The sequence below is a fragment of the Cavia porcellus genome, unplaced genomic scaffold (genome assembly GCF_034190915.1).
Source record: "Cavia porcellus strain 051 isolate PalLab524CR breed Dunkin Hartley unplaced genomic scaffold, mCavPor4.1 scaffold_25, whole genome shotgun sequence".
Classification (NCBI taxonomy): Eukaryota; Metazoa; Chordata; class Mammalia; order Rodentia; family Caviidae; genus Cavia; species Cavia porcellus.
This window is the reverse complement of record NW_026947508.1, coordinates 38,416,881-38,441,536: the sequence shown is the minus strand read 5'-3', so window position 1 is coordinate 38,441,536 and position 24,656 is coordinate 38,416,881. Positions and strand designations below refer to the sequence as shown.

General features: G+C 42.3%; 1 protein-coding gene across 1 annotated transcript in view; it reads right to left on the bottom strand.

The window, feature by feature from the left end:
• Positions 1–14,809: 14,809 nt before the first annotated feature.
• Positions 14,810–24,656, bottom strand: part of Slc2a1 (solute carrier family 2 member 1) — a 33,985-nt gene continuing 24,138 nt past the window's right edge. Inside the window, exons 5-10 of the mRNA XM_003462511.5 lie at positions 24,047–24,209; positions 23,780–23,967; positions 23,413–23,517; positions 23,195–23,296; positions 22,157–22,360; positions 14,810–21,812 (exon numbers count right to left, since the gene is read on the bottom strand). Of these exons, the coding sequence (XP_003462559.1) occupies positions 21,612–21,812; positions 22,157–22,360; positions 23,195–23,296; positions 23,413–23,517; positions 23,780–23,967; positions 24,047–24,209 (963 nt within the window). The 3' untranslated portion in view covers positions 14,810–21,611. The remainder of the gene's footprint in view (positions 21,813–22,156; positions 22,361–23,194; positions 23,297–23,412; positions 23,518–23,779; positions 23,968–24,046; positions 24,210–24,656) is intronic.

Here is a 24,656-nt window from a genome sequence, read left to right as displayed (position 1 = left end):
TGCTCAAAAAATGTTTGAAAAGTGACTTTTAAAATTTTTAATTATGTAAAGGCAAATACTAAGTTATTCATAGTTAAGTCCATGGCAAAGATTAGAACAATGATGTTGCTTTTCACCCAAATCTATTGTTTCAGTTATCCTTTAGATAACACCGATTAAACTGAAGGACAAAAGGATATGATGGGATGGAAGGTACAAAGAAATTAGAAATGTAAAAAGGATATATACCCCCCCCCCCAAACGAAAAAGGGCTGGGGATTTAGCTCAGCAGCATCAGCACCTGCCTGGCAAGCGTGAGGTCGTGAGTTCAATCCCCAGCACCCCTCACCCAAGAAAGGATGTATTGCTAACGATGTAGAGTTAAAGTCCCAAATTATTCCAAAGTATCAAGAAGGCAAGGTAATGAGAGGTGGAGGATCTTGCCAAGATTCTTAATTTATTTGGTGATAAAAATGTAAATACTGTGAAATTTAGACATTCATAAGGAAAATAAGTATGAGTCTAGATAAATTAGGGGGAAACTTTATCGGTATAAAAGTATGAAAATATAACTTTCAAACTGGATGGTATGGAAAAAAAATATTTCTGATGTAAAAGAACAAGAGAAAAAATTTGAAAAAGAAACTTCTACTTCTGGTAATTCACTATAATCAAAAACCTGCTAAAAATACCTACAGACTCAGTGCACACACCCTGTCTGGGTTCAATTCCCAATACTATAGAACAAACAAAGCCGTAAAAACAAAAACCACACACACACAACGGCTGCAAAAAATAAAGCAAATACCTATTTAAATGCATTACTTATTTATTTGTATTGACTGATTGATCAAATTTGCAGTGCTAAGGATAAAACCGAGAGCCCAATGCATGCTAGGTAAGCACTCTACCATTGAGCTACGTCTCCAGCCCTAAATTAACCAGTTCTTTAGGGTTGGGGTTAAGAGAGATCTGGAGTGACCAAAATAAAAAGGGTAGCTGAAAGCCAAGTGAAAAGCTGGCACTGACCCTGGTGGTCCAAGCACATTTACTGATCTAATAACTGAGGGGTATGGGTGTTTATGACAAGATGATGGAGAATTGGGTTTATGCAGACCCCTGAATGACGATGACACCTTTAATATGATAACCCTTAGAGAAAAAAATAAGCTATGGATAAAAAAATAAAAAGAACCTTGTTTGCTTTGGAAGGCTTGTATGAATCTGATCTGGGTTTGGGATTGAAAAGATTTGGAGGGAGTATTTGCAGTTACAACTTGGGGGGTATTGAGGATTGAATCAGAGGATTGGATGGGGAGCTATATCCCCATTCCTTTTATTTATTTATATTTCATTTTGAGACAAGTTTTACACAGTTGCGCTCACTGGCCAGGAAGCTGTGATCCACTGTCTAGCCTCAAAAGTAGCTGGGATTACCAATGTGTGTGCCACCGTGCCTGAGTGGAGTTAGCCACTTTAGATCCTATAATTATTCAGGTAAAGGGAAGCAATGCTCACTTTTGAGATTAGCTATGCCATGAAGATGCTCCGGGTAGCCACTAAAGCAATACAAACTGAATTTGTTAGTAAAAGGGAAAACCTGAATTGACAAAACCAAGTCAATCCCAAAGAAAAGGAGGACATGTAGAAATATTTTTCTAAAGAAGTATCAAGTAAGATGAACTCAATAGTTAAAAGACAAGGAATTTTCAAATCAGTTAAGAAAACCCAGACCCAACTATATCCTGTTTAAAAGAGATGCACCAAAAATGTAAGGGTATATGGTGTTAGCTTTCTGTCACTAAAGCAAAATGCCTGACAGAGTTATTTATAAGGAGCCACGGCTTATTTCGGTTAACAGTTTTGGGGGCTCCAGTCTATGATTGATCTGGCCCTTTGCTTTGGTTTTGTAAGGAGGCAACACATCATGTCAGAAATGCACAGTAGAGCAAATCACTTATATCATGTATCAAGGAGCAGAGAAAGAGGAAGAGACCACAGACCCACGGCGCCTCCAAGGGTTTGCCACCAGTGAATTAAAGACCTCCCATTAGCCATGTGTGGTTGGTGCACACTTGTAACCCCAGCACTCAGGAGGCTGAGGCAGGAGGATTGCTGTAAATTCAAGGACAGCTTGAGCTCCATAGTGAGTTCAAGTGTAGACTAAATTACAGAGTGAAATTCTGTCTTGGAAAACAAACACACAAAAGCTTCCCTCTAGGTACCACCTCTCAAGGGCCCCTGCATCTCCCTGTACTACTACCCTGGGGCAAAAAGCTTCAACACACGGACCTTTGAGATCCAAAGGAGCAGAGAGAAGGGTTGAAAACAAAAGGATTAAATAATAAGTATCCCAGAGAATAATCAGAAGAAACCTGTTTAGCCATTTTAACAATAGAAAACATAGACTATAAGATAAAACACATTACTGAGGATAAAGAGGGCCACATAATGATAAATTATAATTCACCAGGAATATATAATTCTCAAATTATAAGCATGTGACAAAGCCACAGAAGTTTTTTGAGCCTTGTTCCTTCTGGGCAGAAGCTGTAAGAATCTGCACGCTTTGCCACATGCTCTTTTCCTACATTGTGGATGTCAGAATAGTTTCGCAAAGCGCGTTCTCCATCGGCCAAGGCCCCAGAATGAGGATATTGTCTGCGCTCTTAGCCAGTTCACAGGGCACATGGAGCATGCACAGGAAAGAAATCGATGTATTCTTTGTTGTTTTGACAGCTTTACTGAGGTATAATTGATAGGTAACAAATAGTATATGTTTAAATGTATAATTTGATAAATTTTGACAAAGATATGCTCTAGAATCTTAGAAGACTGAGAAAGGTCTCAGTATTTTTTTTGGAACCAGGTATTGAACTTATGACCTCACATTTGCCAGGCAGGCACTTATGCCACTGAGTGAAATCTCTAACCTAGGTCTCAGTATTTTTAAAAGAACTGCATTAAAATATCACCACTTTAACTGTAATAGAAATTTACAAGATGGGTGAGGTTGCAAACTGTTTTCAGATAAATTACAGGAGGGTGTTATTCGAAGCCTCAAAGACATGACTAGAAGTCCACTGTTGTCATGGTGACTACAAACAGGATTCACTGTATCATCCTGGAAGCCTGCAAAGCTTAGGTCCTGCTCCCCAGTGTAGAATTTCTGACTGATAATAATCTTACTGTGCTAATAAGTTGTCAACCCTGTACCTCAACTTGTTTAAGATGCCATCCTAATGTCATTCTCAGCCATCCCGAGAAGAAAACTTTTTTTCAGCCAGGAATTCTTGAGCTCCTCTCCTTATTTGGCTACCCTGACAGGGTAACTCTATCATGGTTGTGAACTGCTGACCCAGTAATCTGAACTCCCTAGAGATTCTAGAACTTCTCAGTAACTAAAGAGTTTTTCAACTCTGAATAGGTGTAGGTTAAATATAGAGAAGATAAAGATATCAAAACCATCATGTTAATAATTTTGTGTTTAAAATAACTGTGTATGTGCTTTGTATTTAAAATGTAATTTTAAAATAATATAGCATATTGAAAATTAGATGTAAAAGACATAAGGAAATTTGATTAAGTTCATAAATAGTATTGGACTATTTGACAACTAGACCCATTAGATATATACATTTTATATATAAATTTTTGTTGAGTACTTAGGAACATTTTGCTTGTTAGGGATGAGAAGACTTGATTAGCCAAGCATACAAAAAGCATGAAAAGTATATATGATATTTACAAATTCAATAAAACATTTTCTTAAATCTAATTATTATTTTACATGAATATGTTTATAAATAGATTAAGTTGCTTATAAGTTGAACTTTTATGGCTTAACACCATAGTTTTGAGTTCTGCTTAATAAATCTAATATCAATTTAAAACTCAATGTATTATAAATAGTCTTTTAGACTAATAAAATCTACCCTCATATATGGGAAAAAACCACGCTGACATTATTATTATTTAAATTTAGAAGATGAAGAAACTGAAGCTTGAAAAGGTTAGGAAATCATAATGAACTGCATGCATGTCTGGCTGTAAACATAAACCTGAGCCCTTAATCGCCATGTATGTGACCCCCTCTATGACAGGCCAACCTCCTGAAAAGTCAGGTGACTTGGGAAAAATTAAGTAAAAAACTTTGTAGTAACTTCATCAAGGTCTGTTTGTGTGCTCTAGAACTTGATCCGGTAGTCAGGCAGCCAGTTTCAGCTCAAGGAGAGAAAGAGTATTGGCTCATGTGATGAGAACTCTGGATTCAGGCATGGTGACTATAGGCTTCAACCTTCCTTTTGTCTGTCTATGGATCTGTGTCCGCTCCATTCAAAGAAAGGCTTTCTTTGCTCTTTTAGTACAAGAGGCTGGAGCTACCACTTTAAACTTAAGTACAGCCAAACTTTTCTCTCCATTTTTTCTCACAAGAGAATCGTTGTATCTCATTGATCTCATGAGGTGATGGAGTCCCCCATATGGACTGAGAGTAGCGAGAGAGAGTGGTCCTCTTTGAAACGGTGATGAGATGACAAATAGCAAAAATGTTGTTCACTGTAGTGGAACATTACCAGTCTTACCTCAGAGCTCCCGACAGTACCTCAGGATACTGTTCACACTCACTGCTCACACATGCTATTGCTTTTGCCCAAGAATCACAACACTACACTGTAACTTAATAGTGCATTCTTCTTCCCATAACTTCATTTTGAAGACCCTTCTGTAATTTATCTGTTTTGCCTTTCTTCAATAATCTATGTAAAAGCTTTATAGGGACTTGTCCAAAGGGATGAAACTCAGGTTACAGGATTCCTGATTTATTATCTCAGAGAGGAAATAATGAAAAATTAGATAGAAAAGTGTTTTGAAGGTACGTATAAGGAGGAAAACTCAAATTCACCAAAAACATTGATAATTTTTTTGTGATCTCTATTGGAGATCCCACGGGAGACAGTGTTACAAGGGTCCTCAAAGAGCACCCAGCCTAGAGAAAAGAGTAAATGAAAAGTGTTGGTAGTGTAATTTAATTTGAGCCCAGATCCACATCATGATGGACCACGATGGAGCCCTTCAGCAATAAACTTTCCTTCGTATTCAGTTTAAATATCTTGCTATAGCATTGGAAACCAGACTAATGCAGCAGACCATCTTTTAATTCATGCTTTAGTGAGTAAACCAAAAGTTTTATTTCTCTAGAAACATTCTCAGTAACAAAATCTGTATTAGGATTCTCCAGAGAACATTTATATAGACATGTGAGGAGATGTATTATGGGACTTTATTCATGTGATTATAGAGACTGAGAAGTCCTACAATATACTGGTACAAGATGGTGAACTAATAGTGTCATTCAGTCCAAGTTCAGTGACCTGAGAACCAGAGAAACCAATGGAATAATTCCCAGTCATAATTTTTAGAGTCTGACGGCCTGAGAACTAGAAGTACCAGTGTCTAAGGGTAGGAGAAAATCAACGTCCCAGGTCTACAAGTAGGGAAGAGAGGAACAGAAGGAGAGGGAGAGGGAGAAAGGGAGAGGGAGCCGAAGGGAAGGAGGGAGAGACTGAGACTTTCGCTTCACTGAAACACAGTACCCAACACCTGCAAGTTAGAGGAGGAGAGAGGTTGGCTTCTTCTCAGTCCACAATCGACCAACTCCAAGCAGAAATGGCATAGTCAGAAGGGATGGTGAAGAAAAGCTTCTCAATGCATGGTAACCAGGAAGAGAAAGAGAAAGAGAGAGAGAGAGAGAGAGAGAGAGAGAGAGAGAGAGAGAGAGACAAAGACACAGAGAGACAAGGAGAAAGGAGACAGAGAGAGAGGAGAGACAGAGAGACAGAAAGACAGAGAGAGACAGAGAGAGAGACAGAGACAGAGACAAGAGACACAGAGAGACAGAGACACAGAGACAGAGAGAGAGGGAGAGGGAGAGAGACAGAGAGACAGAGACAGAGAGGAGAGACAGAGAGACAGAGAGAGAGACAGAGACACAGAGACAGAGAGAGACAGAGGAGAGACAGAGAAAGAAAGGAGGAGCTAGAGGTATGAATACAGTCTGTAGGTCATGCCCCCAGTGATCCAACAGCAGATTTAGGCATGAACTCCTCAGTGAGTTAATCTACTGATTAGCATTGCATTCCCATGATTCAGTCATTTTTCAAAAGCCTCACCTCTGAATACAGAGGAACTTTGGGAAATAATTTATGTCTAAACACTAAAAGGGAAGGACAGAGACAGAGACAGAGCTAAAAGGAGAGACAGAAAATGAACATTCACTTCCTTCATCTTTTTGTTCCATCGCAGTGTGCCAACACATTATACCTTGCCCACACTACTGTGTCTGAATCTGATACTGATTTAAATGTTAATCTCCTGTGGAAACACTCTTTTTTAAATTGAAGCACTCTTGCATACGCAGAAATAAAATTCTAACAGCTATCTGAGTATCTTTAACCTAGCGATGGTAACATACGAAATTAACCATCAAACCACTGAAAGTCTGTGAAATACATCCTCTGGCCCAGGTGCCTATGGTCATGGATAGAAGAGGCTCAGGACAGAAAGCAGGTATATACCTTGACAACATGTCCCGGGTAATTATGGAATAAAAATCTAAGGGGAGCCTGAGGGACAACAACCTAGGACATTCAGGAAAATGGTTCTTAAACTTGGCATACAATACATGTATCTGGATGTCTATAAAACTTTCCAAGTGGTAGGAAAGCATATTTAGTCTTAAAGAGATCCTCCGATCCTAATTCTCAGATTTTTTTTTTTTTTTTTGGTCTTTTTATCGGTACTGGGATCGAACTCACGACTGCCTGCTTCCAAGGCAGGCACTTATGCCCTGTGAGCTAAATCCCCAGCCCCAATTCTCAGATTTGACATGTATAACACTCTTTAAAAAACTAGTCTGCAGGGGCTGGGGATTTAGCTCAGCAGCATAAGCACCTGCCTTGCAAGCAGGCAATCGTGAGTTCAATCCCCGGTACCGATAAAAAGGAAAAAGACAAAAAAAAACCCACAAAAAAACAAACAAAAACTAGTCTGCCTGAGAGATGTGACATTAGCAAAAAAAAGCACAGTAGAAAGCTTCAGACTTAATTCTTCCACAGACATAAACTTAACAATGATTATCTATAACCATTGTCCAAAAACCTCTTATGAGAACTCCAGAAACTAGTTAAAACCTCAAAATAACCTAGACAAGCTAAGTTCAAGACCAGCCGCATTAAAATGCCTAGCAAAAATTTTACACTTCTGCTACATACAATACTGCCTTCCCCAGACAAGCAGGGCTTCGTGATGTGAGTAAATGCTCACCCTGAGGCTTCTCACCTGAAAGAGAAATATGAGAATGAAACATGCTTCCAACATCTGGACTTTCAGGAGATCCTGGAGGAGATCCAGTCTTCATCACTGCCTTTGGACATTGGTCTCCAGCTCCTTCAGGCTTCCAAGACAGACTTTCTAGCTTTCCAACAGACTCTGGTTTCCAACATAGAGTCATACTCGTGGCTCAGCAGTGAGCTTCTGGGCCTTTAGTCCCTGACTTCTGCTGGATCTTCTGGCTCTCCAGTGCACAGATGGCCTTTCTGAATTCTGTCTCGGTTCTGGCAGATGCCATTAAGACTCTTCCTATTTTGATCCTTGTAAGCTTGCTTTGTAAATCCCTTATATTGTCACACATATATTTAATATTTGTTCTGTTCTTCTAGAGAACCCTAACTAATACAAATGTTGGTACCAAGGGATGGGTGTAGAGACAGAACTGTGAAGATGAATCTCTGTAATCAGTTTAGTGGTTCTTAGAATCAGCTTTCTAACTTGCTGAGACCTAAAATTGAGATGGTCCCTCCTTCTGAGAGTAATATGTAGCGTAGCTCCATTCAGTTGTCCTATTTGCCACTTGTGAAATGCAAGGAATTTAGGGACTCTTTGTGCAACAATTTTGAACTATTTGGAAGAGTAGGAAATATAACGAGGCTGGCTAGTTGTTCTTAGCATCTCTTGATAACCTCGTAAAGGAAAATCATGAGTTTAAGACACGCATAAGCAACTTAAAGGCTCCTAAATGTAAAGACAAATTAATAAAGGAAAATAAGGAGCTTAAAGATTCAGATTCCCAGCTCCAGGTATGAATAAAACATCTAAAGGCTTCCCAGGTATCCTGAAGCAGTCTCCTCTCCTTTACCACAAGGGTAAAGTTGCCAAAATCAAAACGTAAGTTCACATACTCTGACTAGCTGAAGTACAGCACGGGCTTGAGACTCAGTCTGGGAGGGTATCGGAAGTAAAAATGCAAGGCATGAATTCCCATAAACTGGGTTAGAAATATTTGAAAGGAATCTAATCAGGCTGGGGACATTTAAGTCCTGATTAGATTATTTGGCAGAAGGAGCTATTTCTTCCTCCCGGTTCAGAGGCAGAGACATCTGTAACCCACCTCCTGGGTGTTAGTCTCTCCTCAGATGTCTAAGGAAACTAATCCTGTGTTCCCCATGGAAATGGTAATAGCCATCCCTGATGCAGTTTCCAAGCAAGATAATGCTGACACTCTTCACAACCCACCCTCACTACCCACTTTTGCCTCTAGATCTATAACCAGACTCAAAACACAGCATGAGCCATGAGGAGTGCCACTGTACTGCCAAAGAACTGCTTGAGTTTTCTAATTCTTACAGAGGACTGAGAAACAAGTATGGAAAAGGATTTTAAAGGTTTGGGATAGTAGTGGAGGGCATGTAAACCTAAATCAGGCTGAGTTTCTTAGTATGAACCCAATAAGTAGAATTTCTGAATATAATATCCTGGCTGGTGAAATAAAAAAGCACTAATTATTTAATTTTTTGACTGAAATATGGATGAAGAATTGGCATTCTATGAATGAACTGGAATGCATGATATTCCTTAGTTTACTGCTAATGAAGGTAGTCAAAGGCTCAATGAAATGGGAATGCTGGAGTGCATTTGCCAGGTAAAATCTGAGGCTCCACACTGGGAAGGTCCAGAAAATGAACCCTTCACTAATACATTAAGAAACAGATTCATGAATATGAGCTCTGTCGTTGCTCTTCTTTGTATCCCAGGCCTTACGATGGAGCCTACAGTCACTCATCTGGGGAATAAGCTGATAGATTTAATTGGATTCCGGAGTAGCAGGGGCCAAGTAGCAGCACACACCTACCAAAGACAATCTGGGCATACTTACATGGATGGCAGAAGCAGAGTAATGATCGGAATTGACTGACATGTGCGGACCTATTACATTGGCTGATTAGCTATGGTGCTCCCAAAAGAGGACTACATAGGAAGCCTGCTAAATTTTTACCGTACTTTTAAAAGCAGAAAAAAAAAATTGGGCAAAATAAACAAAAATCTACCTCAAGTTATAGCAACAAAGAATCACAGCTCCTCTACTGGTTTAAAGACCCAGAGCACCTTGCCTGGGCCTCTGTGAGGAAGGACACTGGCCCACTACCAAAAAGTCACACTGTAAATCTTTCTCCCATCCTTTACCAAAGGGATCTAAGGCCTTTTATCAGGGTAACTGTACACTGGGAAAAAGGAAATGATCAGAAATTTCAGGGACTACTGGAGACTGGTTCCAAATTAATGCTGATTTCAGGAGATACAAAACATCGCTGTCACCCTCCAATAAGGAGCTCAGGTGGTCAGTGGAATTTTGACTAAGGTCTGACTCACAGTGGGTCTAGTAGGTCCCTGAACCCATTCTGTGGTCATTTCCCTAGCTCTAAAACACATAGCTAGATGGTGGCACATACTTGTAGTCCTAGAATTTGAGAAGCTGAGGCAAGAGGATCACCACGAGTTCAAAGCCAGCTGGACCACATAGTTGAGTTCAAGGTGAGCCTGAACCACATAGCAAGACCCTGTCTCAAAAAACAAAACATATAGCTGGGGACTTTGCTCATCAGCACGATCACCTGCCTAGCAAGCATGGTTTGTGAGTTTGATACCAAAAATAAAACAAAATAAAATAAAAAATGGTACCAAAAATAAAACAAAATAAAATTGGGAAAATGGTACCAAAAATAAAACAAAATAAAATAAAACACATACCACAGTGTTTTACCACATTCCAATTTATATGTATGCATGTTTACAGCAGCACAATGTGTATTAGCGAAATCTTGGAAACAACCCAAATGCCCATCAACTGAGGAGAGGATAAAAAAGATGTGGTCTTTTTACACAATGGAACATTAACCATAAATAAGGATAAACTTGAGACTTTTATAGGTGAATAGATGCAATTGGAGAATATACTCATTGGTGAAATAAATCAGACTCACGTGTGTAAGCATCATATTGTCTCCCTGGTGTAGGAACTGAAAGGGTAAATAAAGTCCAAAATGCACAACAGATATTATGAAATGGCAATAAATTATTCAAAAAGAAAAAGGAACTAGGGTGGGGGAAGGGGAAAGGAAGGAAAGGAAGGAAAGGAAAAAATAAAACACAAAATAGTTATACTACTAGCTTCTCTTAGTTCATTGAAAAGAAAGATTTGTGCTTACATCATCATTTGGGTATTTTTAAAGCCCATATCTAGTACTCTGATTAACTACTTCAAAAATAACGATATTCAATGTATCAACTATTGTTATTCTCCTACCATTTTATTATGAAATTTTGTTTTACTTTTCTCTATAATAAAACAAACAAAAACAATAACTATAAGAAGTCTTCTCTGGAGGGATTGCAGAGATGAGAGCCCCCATCAAAGATCTGAAAGCTGCAGGGAGGTGGTTCCCATCACATCCCCATTTAACTCTCCTATTTGGGCTGTGCAGAAAATGGATGGGTCTTGGGGAATGACGCTGGAGTATCACAAGTTTAATCAACTGTTGACCTTAACTGCAGCTCCTATGCCAGAGGTGGTTTCTTTGCTTGGGCAGATTAATACATAACCTGGTTTTTGGAATGCAGCTATTGATTTGGCAATTTTTTTCTCCACACTTACCCATAAGGCCCACCAGAAGAAATTTGCTTTCAGGTGGCAAGGTCAGTGATACACCTTAACTTACTGTTCCACTTCAGGAATGTGTCACAACAGATAATTTTTCTCTTTTACAAGGTATCACACTGGCCTGTTACATTGATGACATTATGCTGATTGGGCCAAGTGAGCAAAAGGTAGTAACCACTCTGGAATTGTTGGTAAAGTATTTGGTGGCTTTACCTCAGTGAAATTTCGGGGAATCTAGTGGTGTGGGAGGGATGTAGAGATACCCCTTAGAAGGTGAAGGATAAGTTATTGCATCTGGCACCTCCTACAACCAAAAAGGAGGCACAGTGCCTTGTGGATCCATTTGGGTTTTTGAAACAACACATTCCTCACTTGGGTGTGTTGCTCTGATCCCTTTACTGAGTCACTTATAAAGCTGCTAGTTTAGGGGTACTCAGAACAAAAGAAGGCTCTGCAAGTGATCTAGGCTGCTGTGCAGGCTGCTTTTCCATTTGGGCTATATGATCCAGCAGATCCAATGGAACTTGAGGTGTCAGGGGCAGATAGGAATGCTGTTTGAAGTCTCTACCAGGCCCCTAGAGATGAATCACAGCAGAGGCCCTTAGGATTTTGGAGCAAGGTTGTACCATCAGCTGGAGACAACTTTCTCCCTGTAAGAAATAGTTCCTGGCCTGCTACTGAGCCATAGTGGAAACTGAGTGTTTGGCCATGGGACATTAGTTTAGCATGTGACCTTAGCTTCCCATCACAAACTAGGTGCCATGTGGCCCACCAAGTCATAAAGTTGGATGCGCATAGCAACAGTCCATCATTAAATGGAAGTGGTATATACATGACTGGGCCTGAGCAGGTCCAGAAGGTATGAGTAAGTTACATGAAGAAGTGGCCCAAATGCCCATGATTCTTACTTCTGCTATACTGCATTTTGTCCTCCAGCATGCATCTATGGCCTTGGGGTTTACCCTATACTATGGTGACAGAAGAATAGAAGACTAGGTCCTTGTTTACAAATGGTCACCATCCAAAGGTAGACAACTGCAGCACAATAGCACCTTTCTGGGACATCCCTGAAGGACAGTGGTGAAGGGAAATCTTCACAGTGGGCAGGACTTTGGGCAGTGCACCTGATCATGTATTTTGTTTGGCAGAAAAAGCATCCAGATGTGAGGCTCTATGATGATTGATGGGCAATAACAAGTGGTTTGGGTGGATGGTTAGAAACTTGAAGGGAGCATGACTAGAAAAGTGATGACAAAGAATTTGGGGAAGAGTTTTGTGGGTAAATCTCACTATATGGGTGAAAGGGTGTGAAAATATATATATGTCCCATGTAAATGCTCATTGAAAGAAGACCATAAAAGAGACTAATAATCAAGTGAGTAAAATTATCCATTCTGTGGATAGTGATAAATCTTTTTCATCAGCTACCCTGTAGTTGCCCAATGAGTTAATGAACAAAGTGGCCATCATTGCAGAGGTGGAGGTTATATATGGGCTCAGCAACATGAACTTCCACTCACCATGACTGACCTGGCTGCAGCCACTCCTGAATGGCAAATCTGCCAGCTGCACAGACCAACTCCAAGCACTCAGTATGGCACCGTTGCCCAAAATGATCAGGCTGTGATCTGGTGGCAGATTGATTTTACTGGCCTGCTTACATCATGGAAAGCACAGCTCTTTGTACTTACTAGTGTAGGCACTTATTCTGGATATGTATTTGCCTTCTCTGTACATGTTTCTGCCAAAACTATCATCTATAGACATACAGAATACCTCATCTACCTTCATAGTCTTCCACATAGCATTGCTTCTGACAAAGGAACACACTTTACAGCCAAGAGTGTGGTGGTGGGCTCATGCTCATAGAAGCCACTGATTTTTATCATGTTTCCCACCATCCAGAAACAGCTGGATTGGCAGAACTGTGGAAAGGCCTTTGAAGATGCAATTGCAGTGCCAACTGGGTGGCAATACTTTGTACGGCTAGAGCCTTCATCAGAAGGCTGTATATGCTTTGAATCAGCATCAAATATATGGTACTCTTTCTCTGATAGCCAGAATTCATGGGCCCAGGAATCAAGGGGTGGAAGTGAGAAGGGTATTATTCGCCATTACTCCTAGGGATCAACTAACAATATTTTTGCTTCCTGTTCCTGTGACCTTCTGTTCTGCTGGTCTAGAAGTCTTAGTTTCAGATGGGTAAAGGCTTATTCCAGGAAATATAACAATGATTCTATTGAACTGGAAGCTAATACTTCCCCCTGGTCATTTTGGGTTCCTCATGCCTGAGTAAACAAGTTAAAAAGGGAGTTACTGTATTGGTAGAAGTGTTTGAACCAGACTATCAAGGGGAAATTGGAATATTACTCCCCAAAGGAGACAAGGCAAAATATATCTGGAATGAAGGAGATGCCTTAGGTCATCTCTTAGCATTAACAAATCCTATTAAGGTTAATGGGAAACTACAATAACCCAAACCAAACAGGATGATAAGTAGCCCAGAAGATATGGATCAATCCACGAGGTAGAGTCAATATGAAGACAGGAAAAGAAATAGGTGCAAAGATACAAAATCCTCAACAAAATAATAGCAAACTGAACCCAGATAGGCATAAAAAGAATTATATACCGTGAACAAGTGGGGTTTATCCTAGGTATGTGAGGCTATTTCAACATTTATTTTTAAGAGTTTTTTATTAGTACATGTTTTCAGTACATAATGATTACATTGGTGGTAGTAAATTGGTACATGTACATAACACATTCTTTTTTCATCCCCTTCCCTTCTCCCTATCCCTAGTCATGCTTAGAAATCAATTAATTCAATCCATCATATTAGCAGGCTAAAAAAAGAGTAATCATACCCCCATATCAATGAATCCAGAAAGTGTATTTCACAAAATTCAACATCCATGCATGACAAAAGCTCTCAGTAAATTTACATTAGGGGGAAGTGTCCCCAACTTCATAAAGAACGTATGAAAACCTTATAATTATTATACTCAACTGCAAAAGTTTGGAACTTTGTTGCTAAAATCAGGAACAGGCATGTCCTCTCTCACAATCCTTTTTAACATTGTTCTAAATGTCCTAGCTTATCCAATAAAAAGTGGTGAGATTAAAAAGAAAGAAATAAAAGTATCTTTGTTTGCAGATGACAAACTTGGTTCTGCAGAAAATCTCAAAAGTATCAATAACACCACCACCACCACCACCACCAAAAACATTTGGAACTAGTCAATAAGTAAGGCTAGAGGTGTAAGATTAATATACAAAAGGCAAGCACTTTTCTGTATAGTAGATGTGTTAGCAAGCTTTACTTAACTTATAAAAGAAAAGGGTTATTTTGGCTCACAGTTTTAGAAGTTCTAGTCCCAGATTGGGTGGCCCATTACTTTGGGCCTCTGACAGGGGTGCTGACAGATTGCAATGGCAGGGAGTGCATTTTGGAGCAAACCCACTTACATATGAGCCACAGAGCAAAAAAGAAAAAAAAAGTGGCCTCGGTCCCATAATTCCCGTTTGGGTACCAATAATTTAAGGATTCCCTACTAAACCCCACCTCTCAAAGGATCTCCTGTCTTCCAATAATAACACCTCTTTCAAGGCCAAACTTTTAACACACAGACCTTTGGGTGTCATTCAACATCCAAACTATATTCCTAATAATGAACGAAGGGAAACTGAAATGAAAACACATTATCATTTATATCAATATCCTGAAAACTAAAATAGATGTAAATCTAACAAAGCATCTCATATCTTCTCAACTCATAGCTTCTGGATATGCACATCATATCATTTTTGTATGCTGCTGCATATATTTTGAAGAAGTTATTTTTAAAAAAATTTTATTTAAAGAGAAAAAAACAGAAAAAGGGTAGAAACAATACATAATTTCAAAAACAATAAACAGGAATAACTAGTTGATAAAGTACATATTGTCCTCTTAGCAATAGTTGTTCAAGTTACAAAAGTAAAGCATACGAAGTAGACATTCAAACAGCGAGACTGCAAACAGTTCTGTTCAATGATCCAACAAAAAGTTAGTAATACGGTTATCAATCCTACACATGAAGAAGTTATTTTTAAATGATAATATATATAAAAATTCAAATCTCTTGCAAATATTTTAGACAAAAAATTTAATGTCAATGGCTAAGCAGTACAGTTCTCCAAAATTCCTTTAAGAAGTCCATGAACAAGAAAGTTTGAAGGTAACTATTCTAGGAGAAAGGTATAAGTAATATAAAAAAGTGAGAAGTAAAGAAAAATGGAACAGTGATATCCTAAGTTGCAGTCAACAGTATTCTTCACTTGAACCTTAAATCAAAATCAAGTTCTTTGTTTATGAGGCACTGGAGGTCAGTCCATTAGGAGAAAAATGGAACAAACACAGTGAATATAAAAAGGAAAGAAAACCACTATCACGTGATAAATAACCTCACACTTTCTCCTTCCCAACTGCTTAATGCAAATGTGTAGGCTAACTTTTGTGAGACACTGACAATCTTGTTAAGGAAATAACCATGACTCCTGATGAACATGGGGTGAAGAGCAGCCCAGTAATTTAAATGGATATGGTTTTAACTGACCAGGTGTCACTTCAGAGCATTAGTCACAGACTTTCATAGTGAGGTGGGGAGAAGGACAAACCGGTTTGCATTCAGGCCTAAAGTTTGAGCCTGGAGGACGCCAAGAAACACTGATGTCTAAAATTCAATTTTAGGCTATGTTGCTGTGATTTAAATACCTCTTTCCCCAAATGTTCCATAACAATTTACACAAACCTCGGATTAGCATATCCAAATGCCTACTCCATGTCTTTACTAGAACATCTGTTGGGCCTCCAACTCAGTACATCCAAAACCAGATGATTCTAACTTCATCAGTAGTTCACTCTCAGTTAACACCAGTGAATCCAGCTATCTTTTATTCTTTTTTCCAAACCTCACAGTCAATCTCATCAGCAAGTTGTGTTGGCTGAAACTTCAAGATGCATCTCCGTGTTGATCACCTCTACTTGCTGCTTCTACATCCAAGACATCATCACCTCTCACCTGACCACAGCAACTACCTCCTGACTGGTGCTCCTATTTCTGCTTTTGCTCCTGTCTTACTTTCTTCTTTGCTGACACAATACCTGACTTAAAGGAGGAGAGTTTCTTTTGGCTCACGCGTTTGAGTTTCAGTCCATGTTTAGAGGCTCAAACACAGTAAAAAGCATCGTGGAAGTGGTGTCATGGAAGAAAGTTGCTTACATCATGGTGGCCAGGAAGCAGAGTGCAAAGGGAAGATACGGAGGGGAGATGCATCCTTCTGAGTCATGCCTCCAGTGACCCACTTCTTGTGACTGGATTCTACCTGCTAATAGCATATTTAGCCAAAAATTCATCAGAGGATTATTCTATCAAAGACTACCTCCCTGGTCTAAACACCTCCCAACAGCTCCACATCCAACAGCATGTGGAGCTTTGAAGGGACATCTAGACCCTAACCCTTGACACTCTCCTTCAGCTTATAGCAGACACATGATCCTTTAAAAATGTAAATCAGGTTGTCATTTCTCTGACCAATGTTCTCCAGTGGCTTATCAACATTGAAATAAAACCAGAAGTTCCATGTGATCCATGAAGTCCTATGTACTTGGCATCCCACCACCTTCCCAATTTCATGTATAATTGGTCCAGGTGTGGGCTTCCTTGCTAATTCTTACAATACACTAAATACGGTTCTGCCTTAGCACCTTTGAAGTTGCTTAAAAGGTTTTCCTCTTAAATATGTGTTGATTTGTTCTTTCATTTCCTTCTGGTCTTTGTACAAATTATCTAAAACCTCCATCCCCATGCAATCCTCACAATTCATCCTCTTCATCCTTGGTTTGGTTTCTTTTTTTTTCCCATAATACAAACTACTGACACTTTATTATACATTAGTTGGTTGCTTACTGCATTCACAATGTAAGCTCCATGACTATAAATCTTTTTTCTCTTACTGCCTTATCCTTAGCACCTGGGAGGCAGTCAGTAAATAATTAAGTGAAACTAGAAATGAGTTTCATGATCGGAAATAGCTTGCACTGAGAACCTTGCACAAGGCGGTATAGAATGCCAACACTCAGAGTCAGAGATGACCAGTGTGGCAGAGCACACTTATACTTCCAGTAGTATTGGAGGCTAAGGTAGGTGGAACACAACTTAGGGGCCAACCTTGGCAATCTAGCAAGACACTGTCTTGAATAAAATAAAATGTGTGTGTGTGTGTAGCTCAGGGGAAAGCTGGGGGTGGGGTGGAGAATGAGAGACAGAGAGAGAGACTATGAGAATGGAAGAGATTCCATCATCTAGGAATGAATCTTGACTTTCCGAACCATGTGGAAGGAAGACTGTGTAATTCCCACTGATACCTGTATTCCACTTAACCTTTAATATTACAAAAGATGAGGAGACTGAAGATCAGAAAAGTAAAATGACTTGCCCCAGATTTTTGAGCTCAGTAGCAGAGCAGGAATCTGAAATAAGCTATTTTTAAAAATCAGAGTCAGCATTTTTCTGACTGTAGTAACCACATTACTTCCAAGACACTACATAAAACAGAATGCCTGAAAAAGTCAATGACAGTTCAAGGAATGAGCACATTTCATAGAGAAAGTGGCATGTTAAGTTGGTATCTTAAGACCAGACAACCTTAGAGACAGAACAAAGGTAGACCAGGAGAAAGGACAAAAAATATTTTAGGGTAAGACAGTGAATTAGAGGTCTTGTTTATGAATACTGAATAGTTGTCTTGGCTGAAGCTTAGGGTGTTGAAGGAGCATATTGGGAGACATAGTCTGTAAGAGTCAGAATGTGGATAAAGAATTGGGGTTTATCATGGAGTATTAAGCATAGAGCAATGGAACCAGAACACTGCTTTACCTAGGTAACTTGGGGTGTCATGGGCAGAGTGACCAAACGAATATTGTAGTAACCCAATCAAGGGATAGATAGCCAACTATTCTCTCAATCTAGGAGGATGAAGTTAAACTATTCCCTCAATCTTGGAGGATGAGGTTAAAACCACCCTGACGCAAATGTTCACCCAACAGCCACTAGTTGGTAGCAGTGTGCCAACGGATAAGCCAAGCACCACAACTGGCACTTTCCCCAATCACTTTTTGACTTTGACCTGGTATACTGAATCACCTGGTGGAAAACAGGAATGCAAGTGGTGAGGAGGGCACCTCCAAAGGACCAGAGGAGAAAGAGAATGTGACATCAGAGAGCAGACTGGCTCCATGGCTGCAGGATGTAGGCGAGGTGCAATGGAGACAGCAATGAGATGGAGATCGTGAAAGGGCTTGAATTTTCAGGCATTAGAAGATGAATAGCATCTTGAGGGAAATGGGAACCCAGGGAGGGTTTAGAAGCAGGAGAGAGACATGATTAAATTTGCGTTGAGGGCAAAGAGGAAGGAAAGCGGAGTAAGACTGTTGCAGTGATCCTAGGAGACGATGTGTGAGTCATACTACGGTGAGTAATTGCAACGAGGGCCAGTCATGAAAATGCCGTTTTGACAAGAGAGAATATTCCTTTCCCTGTTAGTAAATACACTTTTTTTTTTTGAATTGGGTTTTCTGCCAGACCTATTTCTAAGTTCTTTGGTTCTAAATTCTAGTCCAATCATTTCATAATGCTGACCACATTCTGTGGTAGAAACTGGGGACCAAGGACTGATCTAGTCCTTGTTCTTTCCTACTGTAGTGGAAGGCAGGCCAAATCAGCTACTTTGTGGAACTCGTTTTGTTGGAGGAAATACAGGACGAGTGGAGTTCAGAAGGACTTCAGGCGTCCGGAGCCTAAGATTTCGAATGAAGGATTAAACAAGACTGGACAATGGTGGCCGAGGCAAAGAGGAGCAGTTGTTGGAAACGTCAGAAGTCGCCCGATCGGGGACAGGTACCTGAGAGAACTGCAAGCCTCAGGACCTCGGCCAATAGGCAGGTTTCCCCTCCCCAGCCCCCCAAAAGGGCGGGCTGATGCGCTCTGCGGGTCTCCAGCGGCCGACGCCTGCGCGCTCGTCCCACAGCGGCTGATTGGTGGAGACGGCGCCTGGCCCCGCCTCCTCTGAGCGGAGGAAGATAGACTATGGGACACTTGAGCCTTCGGCCCACCCGGAGCGAGCCCGCCGGTGAAAGGGGTGGGCCGCGGGATAGGCGTTTGCCCAGGCGTGAGCGGCAGCGCCTTGCCCTCAAAAATTTTACACTTGGGCGAGCTGCACCCCTTAGAGGAAAAGGGTCGAGGACCGGAAGCTGGGCGCTCACGGGGCTCCGTGCGCCTACAGGTCTCCTCGCTTTTGTGCAATGCCGCGGCCTGGGGCGTGGGTACCGACACAGGGTCGGAGGGAACTGGTAAGTGGGCTCTCTGATGTGTGCAGACCAAGATCAAGTCCCCTGGGCCAGAGCGCGGGATGCCTGGCAGGCCGCTTCCTGCCTCTGATGCACGCTTCTCGCACGCCCCACAGCCTTATCCCAGGTCTTCTCTCTTTAAGAACCACTCCACAGCGCCAAAGGATTGAGTTTTAAGCGCGCGCCTGACTTTCCTCCTCCCGTTCTGGGGCCCAAGTCTGGGAAACTTAGTGGCAGAACTTCCAACAGGATTTGGGAACGCAGGTTTCCCACACCTGGCTCAGCCCGACACGGTCAGTTATCTTGCCCCAAAATCAAATAAGGCAGATCCTCTCAACCCGTTCATATGTGAGGTGAAGACGACACCTCACATTTCCAGTGCAGTACCTAGTCGTGACACAGACAACTTTCTATTTACTAAATACCCGTTTTCCCTCCTTACTTCCGCCTTAAAACTCCTTCAAGCCAAGGAAATTTTAGTTTTGCCTATGTGTGGTTTAGAAGGCAAATTCGATTTTGCCAGCTCAAGCTAGTCACAGTTCTTGGTTCTTCCTTTTAACTACAGCTCAGCACACTGCATTGAGTAGTTCTGAGAACCCAGACAAACCAAATTGGTTCCTGCAGGTTAAAATTCAGACAGGAGAAATTTGGACTTGTGATAAAGGTGGAAGGGTGCAAATACAAGAATAGGAGAGATGAAGGGGTCTTAAAATTAGGGGATGCAGGAGGAAGCTCGGCAGAAACGTTTAGATGGAAGCAATTTGGAGCAATTCCAAAAGATTAAGGCAGTTTGACAGTTCCCAGTTCCTTTCTGCCCTTGGTCAGCACCCATGCCTCACAAAGCCATTTTTCAAAAGCAAGGTGACCCACAGGTGTAGGGAGCCTAGTCAGCCCACTGCCCCTAGCTGTTGCCTAGAAGACTCCAGGAGGCTACACTTCAGTTCTCTGATCCCTTTTCTATAAGGGGTGCAAACCACCCCAGTGTAGATCTGAGGACAAGGTGCAGCCACCAACTGGAAGGCTCATAAAAATGTGATTAATTTTGTTGAGGGATGGGTTGTAGACAAGGGCTTATAAAGAAGCCAAAAGGAGATGTAGTACTTCACATCGGAGATAATGCCTATTAAACTGAAACATCACAGTCAGCAAATAGCTATTGTTTTTTAACACTATTAAATATGATGGAAATAACGTGAATATCAAGATTAAGAATTTGAATTTTCTCTGGGTAATAAAAATTTTTTAACAACAAAGGGTATAGGTGCTAGCAAGGGATGGTATCCTGAGCCAGAAGTCACGGCAGTAGTCACAATTCTGCTTGGTTCTTCCCCATGCCCACCCAAACCTCCCTACCTTCTATCCACAAGCATTTCAAAACCATGTTTCTAAAAACCAGCCATTTATATCTCTTTAGGTAAGTTACAGAAGGAGTGTGGTGGTGTATTTACAAGTTGGTTTGTCCAGATATACTATAACTTAGTGCCTGTAAATATTGACAACCAAAAAATATATATAAATATCTTCCATCTATACACAGCAGGGCAGAAGTGTCCATGTCTTCTTCAGCAGTAAGTTAGCCTCCCCAAAGCCTTTTCTCGTGGAGATCGTCTGGCCCTCAGTGCACAGGAGACTAGAACCTGGCAGCCCTTCCCTCTCCTCCCTGCACTTCTGTGCTCCCAACTGGTCTCAGGTAAGGAAAGATTAATTTGAGTGGTTGGGAAGGAAGAGATGGGAATGGGCAAATCCTAAAATGAAGCCCAACCTCTAGAGTGGAAAGATCCAGGCCTGCAAAGTGGTGGCCATGGCCATCTCCTAGAGTAGAAGCCTGCAGTTCATAGTTCGATTAGTGTGTCCTTGGTCATAGGTCCAGTCCTAAGATTAGCTTGGTGAAGAAGGCGAGTGTCTGCACAGGGCCTGGTCCCACCCTCAGGCACTGAGCCACTCAGGGTGAAGCCTGGGGTAAGGGGACAGGAGAGTCTGGCTGATAAAAAAATAACAAAATCAGTAATAAAAAAATTATAAAACCTGTTGCTTGTCCGAATAGATTTGAGCAACAGTCTTGCTTTTGTTAAAATTCTGGAGCCATTACAGTCCTGAATATTCTTCTGGACATCATTGCTGGCTGAAGAAAGCAGACCCAGGCCTGGCTCAGCTGAGATCTGTCAGTTTAGAAGTCTCATCCAGCTGCCCGTGCTCCAGAAATATCCTTGGGGCTGCTGGGAGCAGGCCGGGTTGGTGATGTGGGGCACCTCACACTTGGGAATCAGCTCCCAAAGGGCGGAACAACTCCTCAGGTGTCTTGTCACTTGGGTTGGCTCCCCCCTGCCGGAAGCCAGAAGCAATCTCATCGAAGGTCCGGCCTTTTGTCTCAGGAACTTTGAAGTAGGTGAAGATGAAGAACAGAATCAGGAGCACAGTGAAGATGATGAAGACATAGGGACCACACAGTTGCTGGAAAACAGACAAATAGTTTACGTTATGACTCTTATACCAGCTCAGTAATATGAATAGATCACTTTATTTCTGGGTCTTTGATCTGAAAAAGGGAATACCACCCAGGGATACTATGATGATTAAATGCATCTGGGCTGTTACAGCTCCAGAAACCTCATCCCAAGTTAAAAACTCCTAAGCTGAGGTCCATGTTCTTAGCCAGGTGACTTGAGCTCTGAGTCTGTTTCTTTCTCAGCATGATTGCTAACAAGTTCCTTGGAGAGTACTCTGTGCAGTGTGACATTTGGAGGTCACGACATGCAGGCCAGAAACATAAGGACAGAGTTAATGAAGCTTCTCACCTCCACATACTGGAAGCACATGCCCACAATGAAATTTGAGGTCCAGTTGGAGAAACCAGAGACGGCGAAAGCAGCGGGGCGTGGACCCTGGCTGAAAAGTTCAGCTACAATGAACCACGGGATGGGGCCCGGGCCCACTTCGAAGAAGGCCACAAAGCCAAAAATGGCCACAATGCTCAGATAGGACATCCAGGACAGCTGCTCCTGTTGAGAAAGATGGGGGAAGGAGTTAAGACTGTGTTGTGATGTCTCTTCAAAGAAAACAGAAATTACAGAAGCTGCTGCTTGGGGGTGGAAGACAAGAGGCCTAGAACTAATCCTCAATTTGCCATGTGGCATAGGTATCTGTGTAGGTCCTCAAATTTCCTCATCTGAACAAAAAGTTTGTGTCCTCCTGGGTGTTTCCAAGTCTGAGCCCACCGTCTGGGTAGGGAGTGGCAGCGTGGGAGTGCTAAAAAGGCCCCTTAGGTGCCCTGGCTCTGGCTGAAAATTGTAGCAAGAGAACATTTTGGGGACTGGGGTACTTTATAAGGTACCCAGATCAGGCTGGCAGGGAGTAGGCACTGTGATTCCATATATAATTGTTCTCCTTTAAGAGGTCACCATGGAAAAGGACTTTGGTTCAGATCTTGGAATGCTCACTCCATTAGCAATCAGACTTTCTGTGTTTCTGTACCCTTGTAGTAATACCTTCTAGGGTTGGTGTGAAGATGAATTGAACTTTCAGTTAAAGGCTTTGCAAAGTTTGATACTGGGTAAGGATGTGTCCTGGGGAGATGACAGCTTGGGGTCGAAGGGCAGTGGTGCTTTGTTGAGAAATGACATATTCATGATGGGGGGGAACATACTCAAGACAGCAATGAGTGTATTGAAAGGAGGCAACCCCAGGAGCCAGAAGGTCAGACTTCAGGGCAAGATGGGCAGAAGCAGGAAGAGCTCAGCCCTTGCCTAGTCTGCTAGGCACTTTAGACTCTAAGCCCAATAGAGCCCAATAGACCACCCCTCACACCTGGGGCCCTCTAAAGTGTAGCCACTCACCAGCAGTGCCAGTGCAATGGTCATGAGCACAGCACAGCCTGCCATACCACCCAGGCCTATGAGGTGCAGGGTCCGTCGGCCAGCTCTCTCCACCACGAACAGCTGTGGGCAAGGACAGAGTCAAGTCACCCTCTCAAAGCCCATCCACCCACAGGCTAGCCTCAGTAGCCAAGAAAGCTGGGCTCTGGCTGCTCACCCACAACAAGCAAAAGACTCACCGACACAACGGTAAAGGCTGTGTTGACGATGCCTGAGCCAATGGTGGCATAGACAGGCTGCTGTACTCCTGCCTTCTCGAAGATGCTTGTGGAGTAATAGAACACCTGCCAGACAGAGAGTGCTGGGGTCAGCTGGGCTCTCTGGCCCTCCCCTGCCTCTATCAATGGATGTGGGATACAGGGTTAAGTTAAGACAGATGGGACAAATACTTTGAGGCAGATGGACACTGCACAGTGACCTTAGGGGATTTGACTCTAAAAAGAAAGCTTCTCCTGGCAGAGGCTTGTTTGGCTTGGGACTTGTTCACAGCACACACTTGAGCTGGGGCTTGGCTGGGCTCACAGGAAGGGTGGGAGGGGCACTTACAGCATTGATGCCTGACAGCTGCTGGGACAGCTGCAGCACCACAGCAATGAGGATGGGCTGGCGGTAGGCGGGGGAACGGAACAGCTCCAGGATGGTGACCTTCTTCTCCCGCATCATCTGCCGACTCTCCTCCTTCATCTCCTGTAGGTCTTGGCTCACATCAGCTGTTCCACGCAGCTTCTTCAGCACTGGAGGGAAGGTGGGATGGCTCAGAGCGGGAAGACCAGGGCTTAGGGGGTGGGGAGGAGGGCAGGGCCCGGCCCGTACCACTCTTGGCCCGGTTTTCCTCATTGCGGTTGATGAGCAGGAAGCGGGGGCTCTCAGGGCAGAAGGGCAGCAGTACACACTGCAGCAGGGCTGGGGCGAAGATGACACTGAGCAGCAGGGGCCACAGCTCCTCATTGCCCATGATGGAGTCCAGGCCGAACACCTGAGGGGAAGCGGGCTGTGAGTGCTCTGCATCCACTCCACTCCCACCTTCTCTGCTTCGGGAAGAGCTCTAGTTGCAGTGGTTCTGCCACTAATATGAGGCTTGAGCTCTTTCAACCTCTTTCCTCACCTGTAATGGGAAAGTAGGACCCAACTCCCAGACTACTGGGAGGATGAAGAGCCTACCTGTGTTGGCACAGAGTATGTGTGGTTGGCTACTCAGCCATAGGAGGATTGGAGGGATAGGGTTGGAGAAGCCTTCTGCAGAAAGGTAGCGTGCGTGAAGGCTTGTAGGCCTCGAGGTGTGAACGAGTGCAGCATGTTATGGGAACTGTGGTTGGAGGCCCAGAGCGAGAAGGGGATAAGAAGGATCAAATAATCTTTCTGTCTGGCTGAGGAGACCAGTGGGAGATCTACAAGTGGCTACGTGTTCCCTGGGACCTGGACA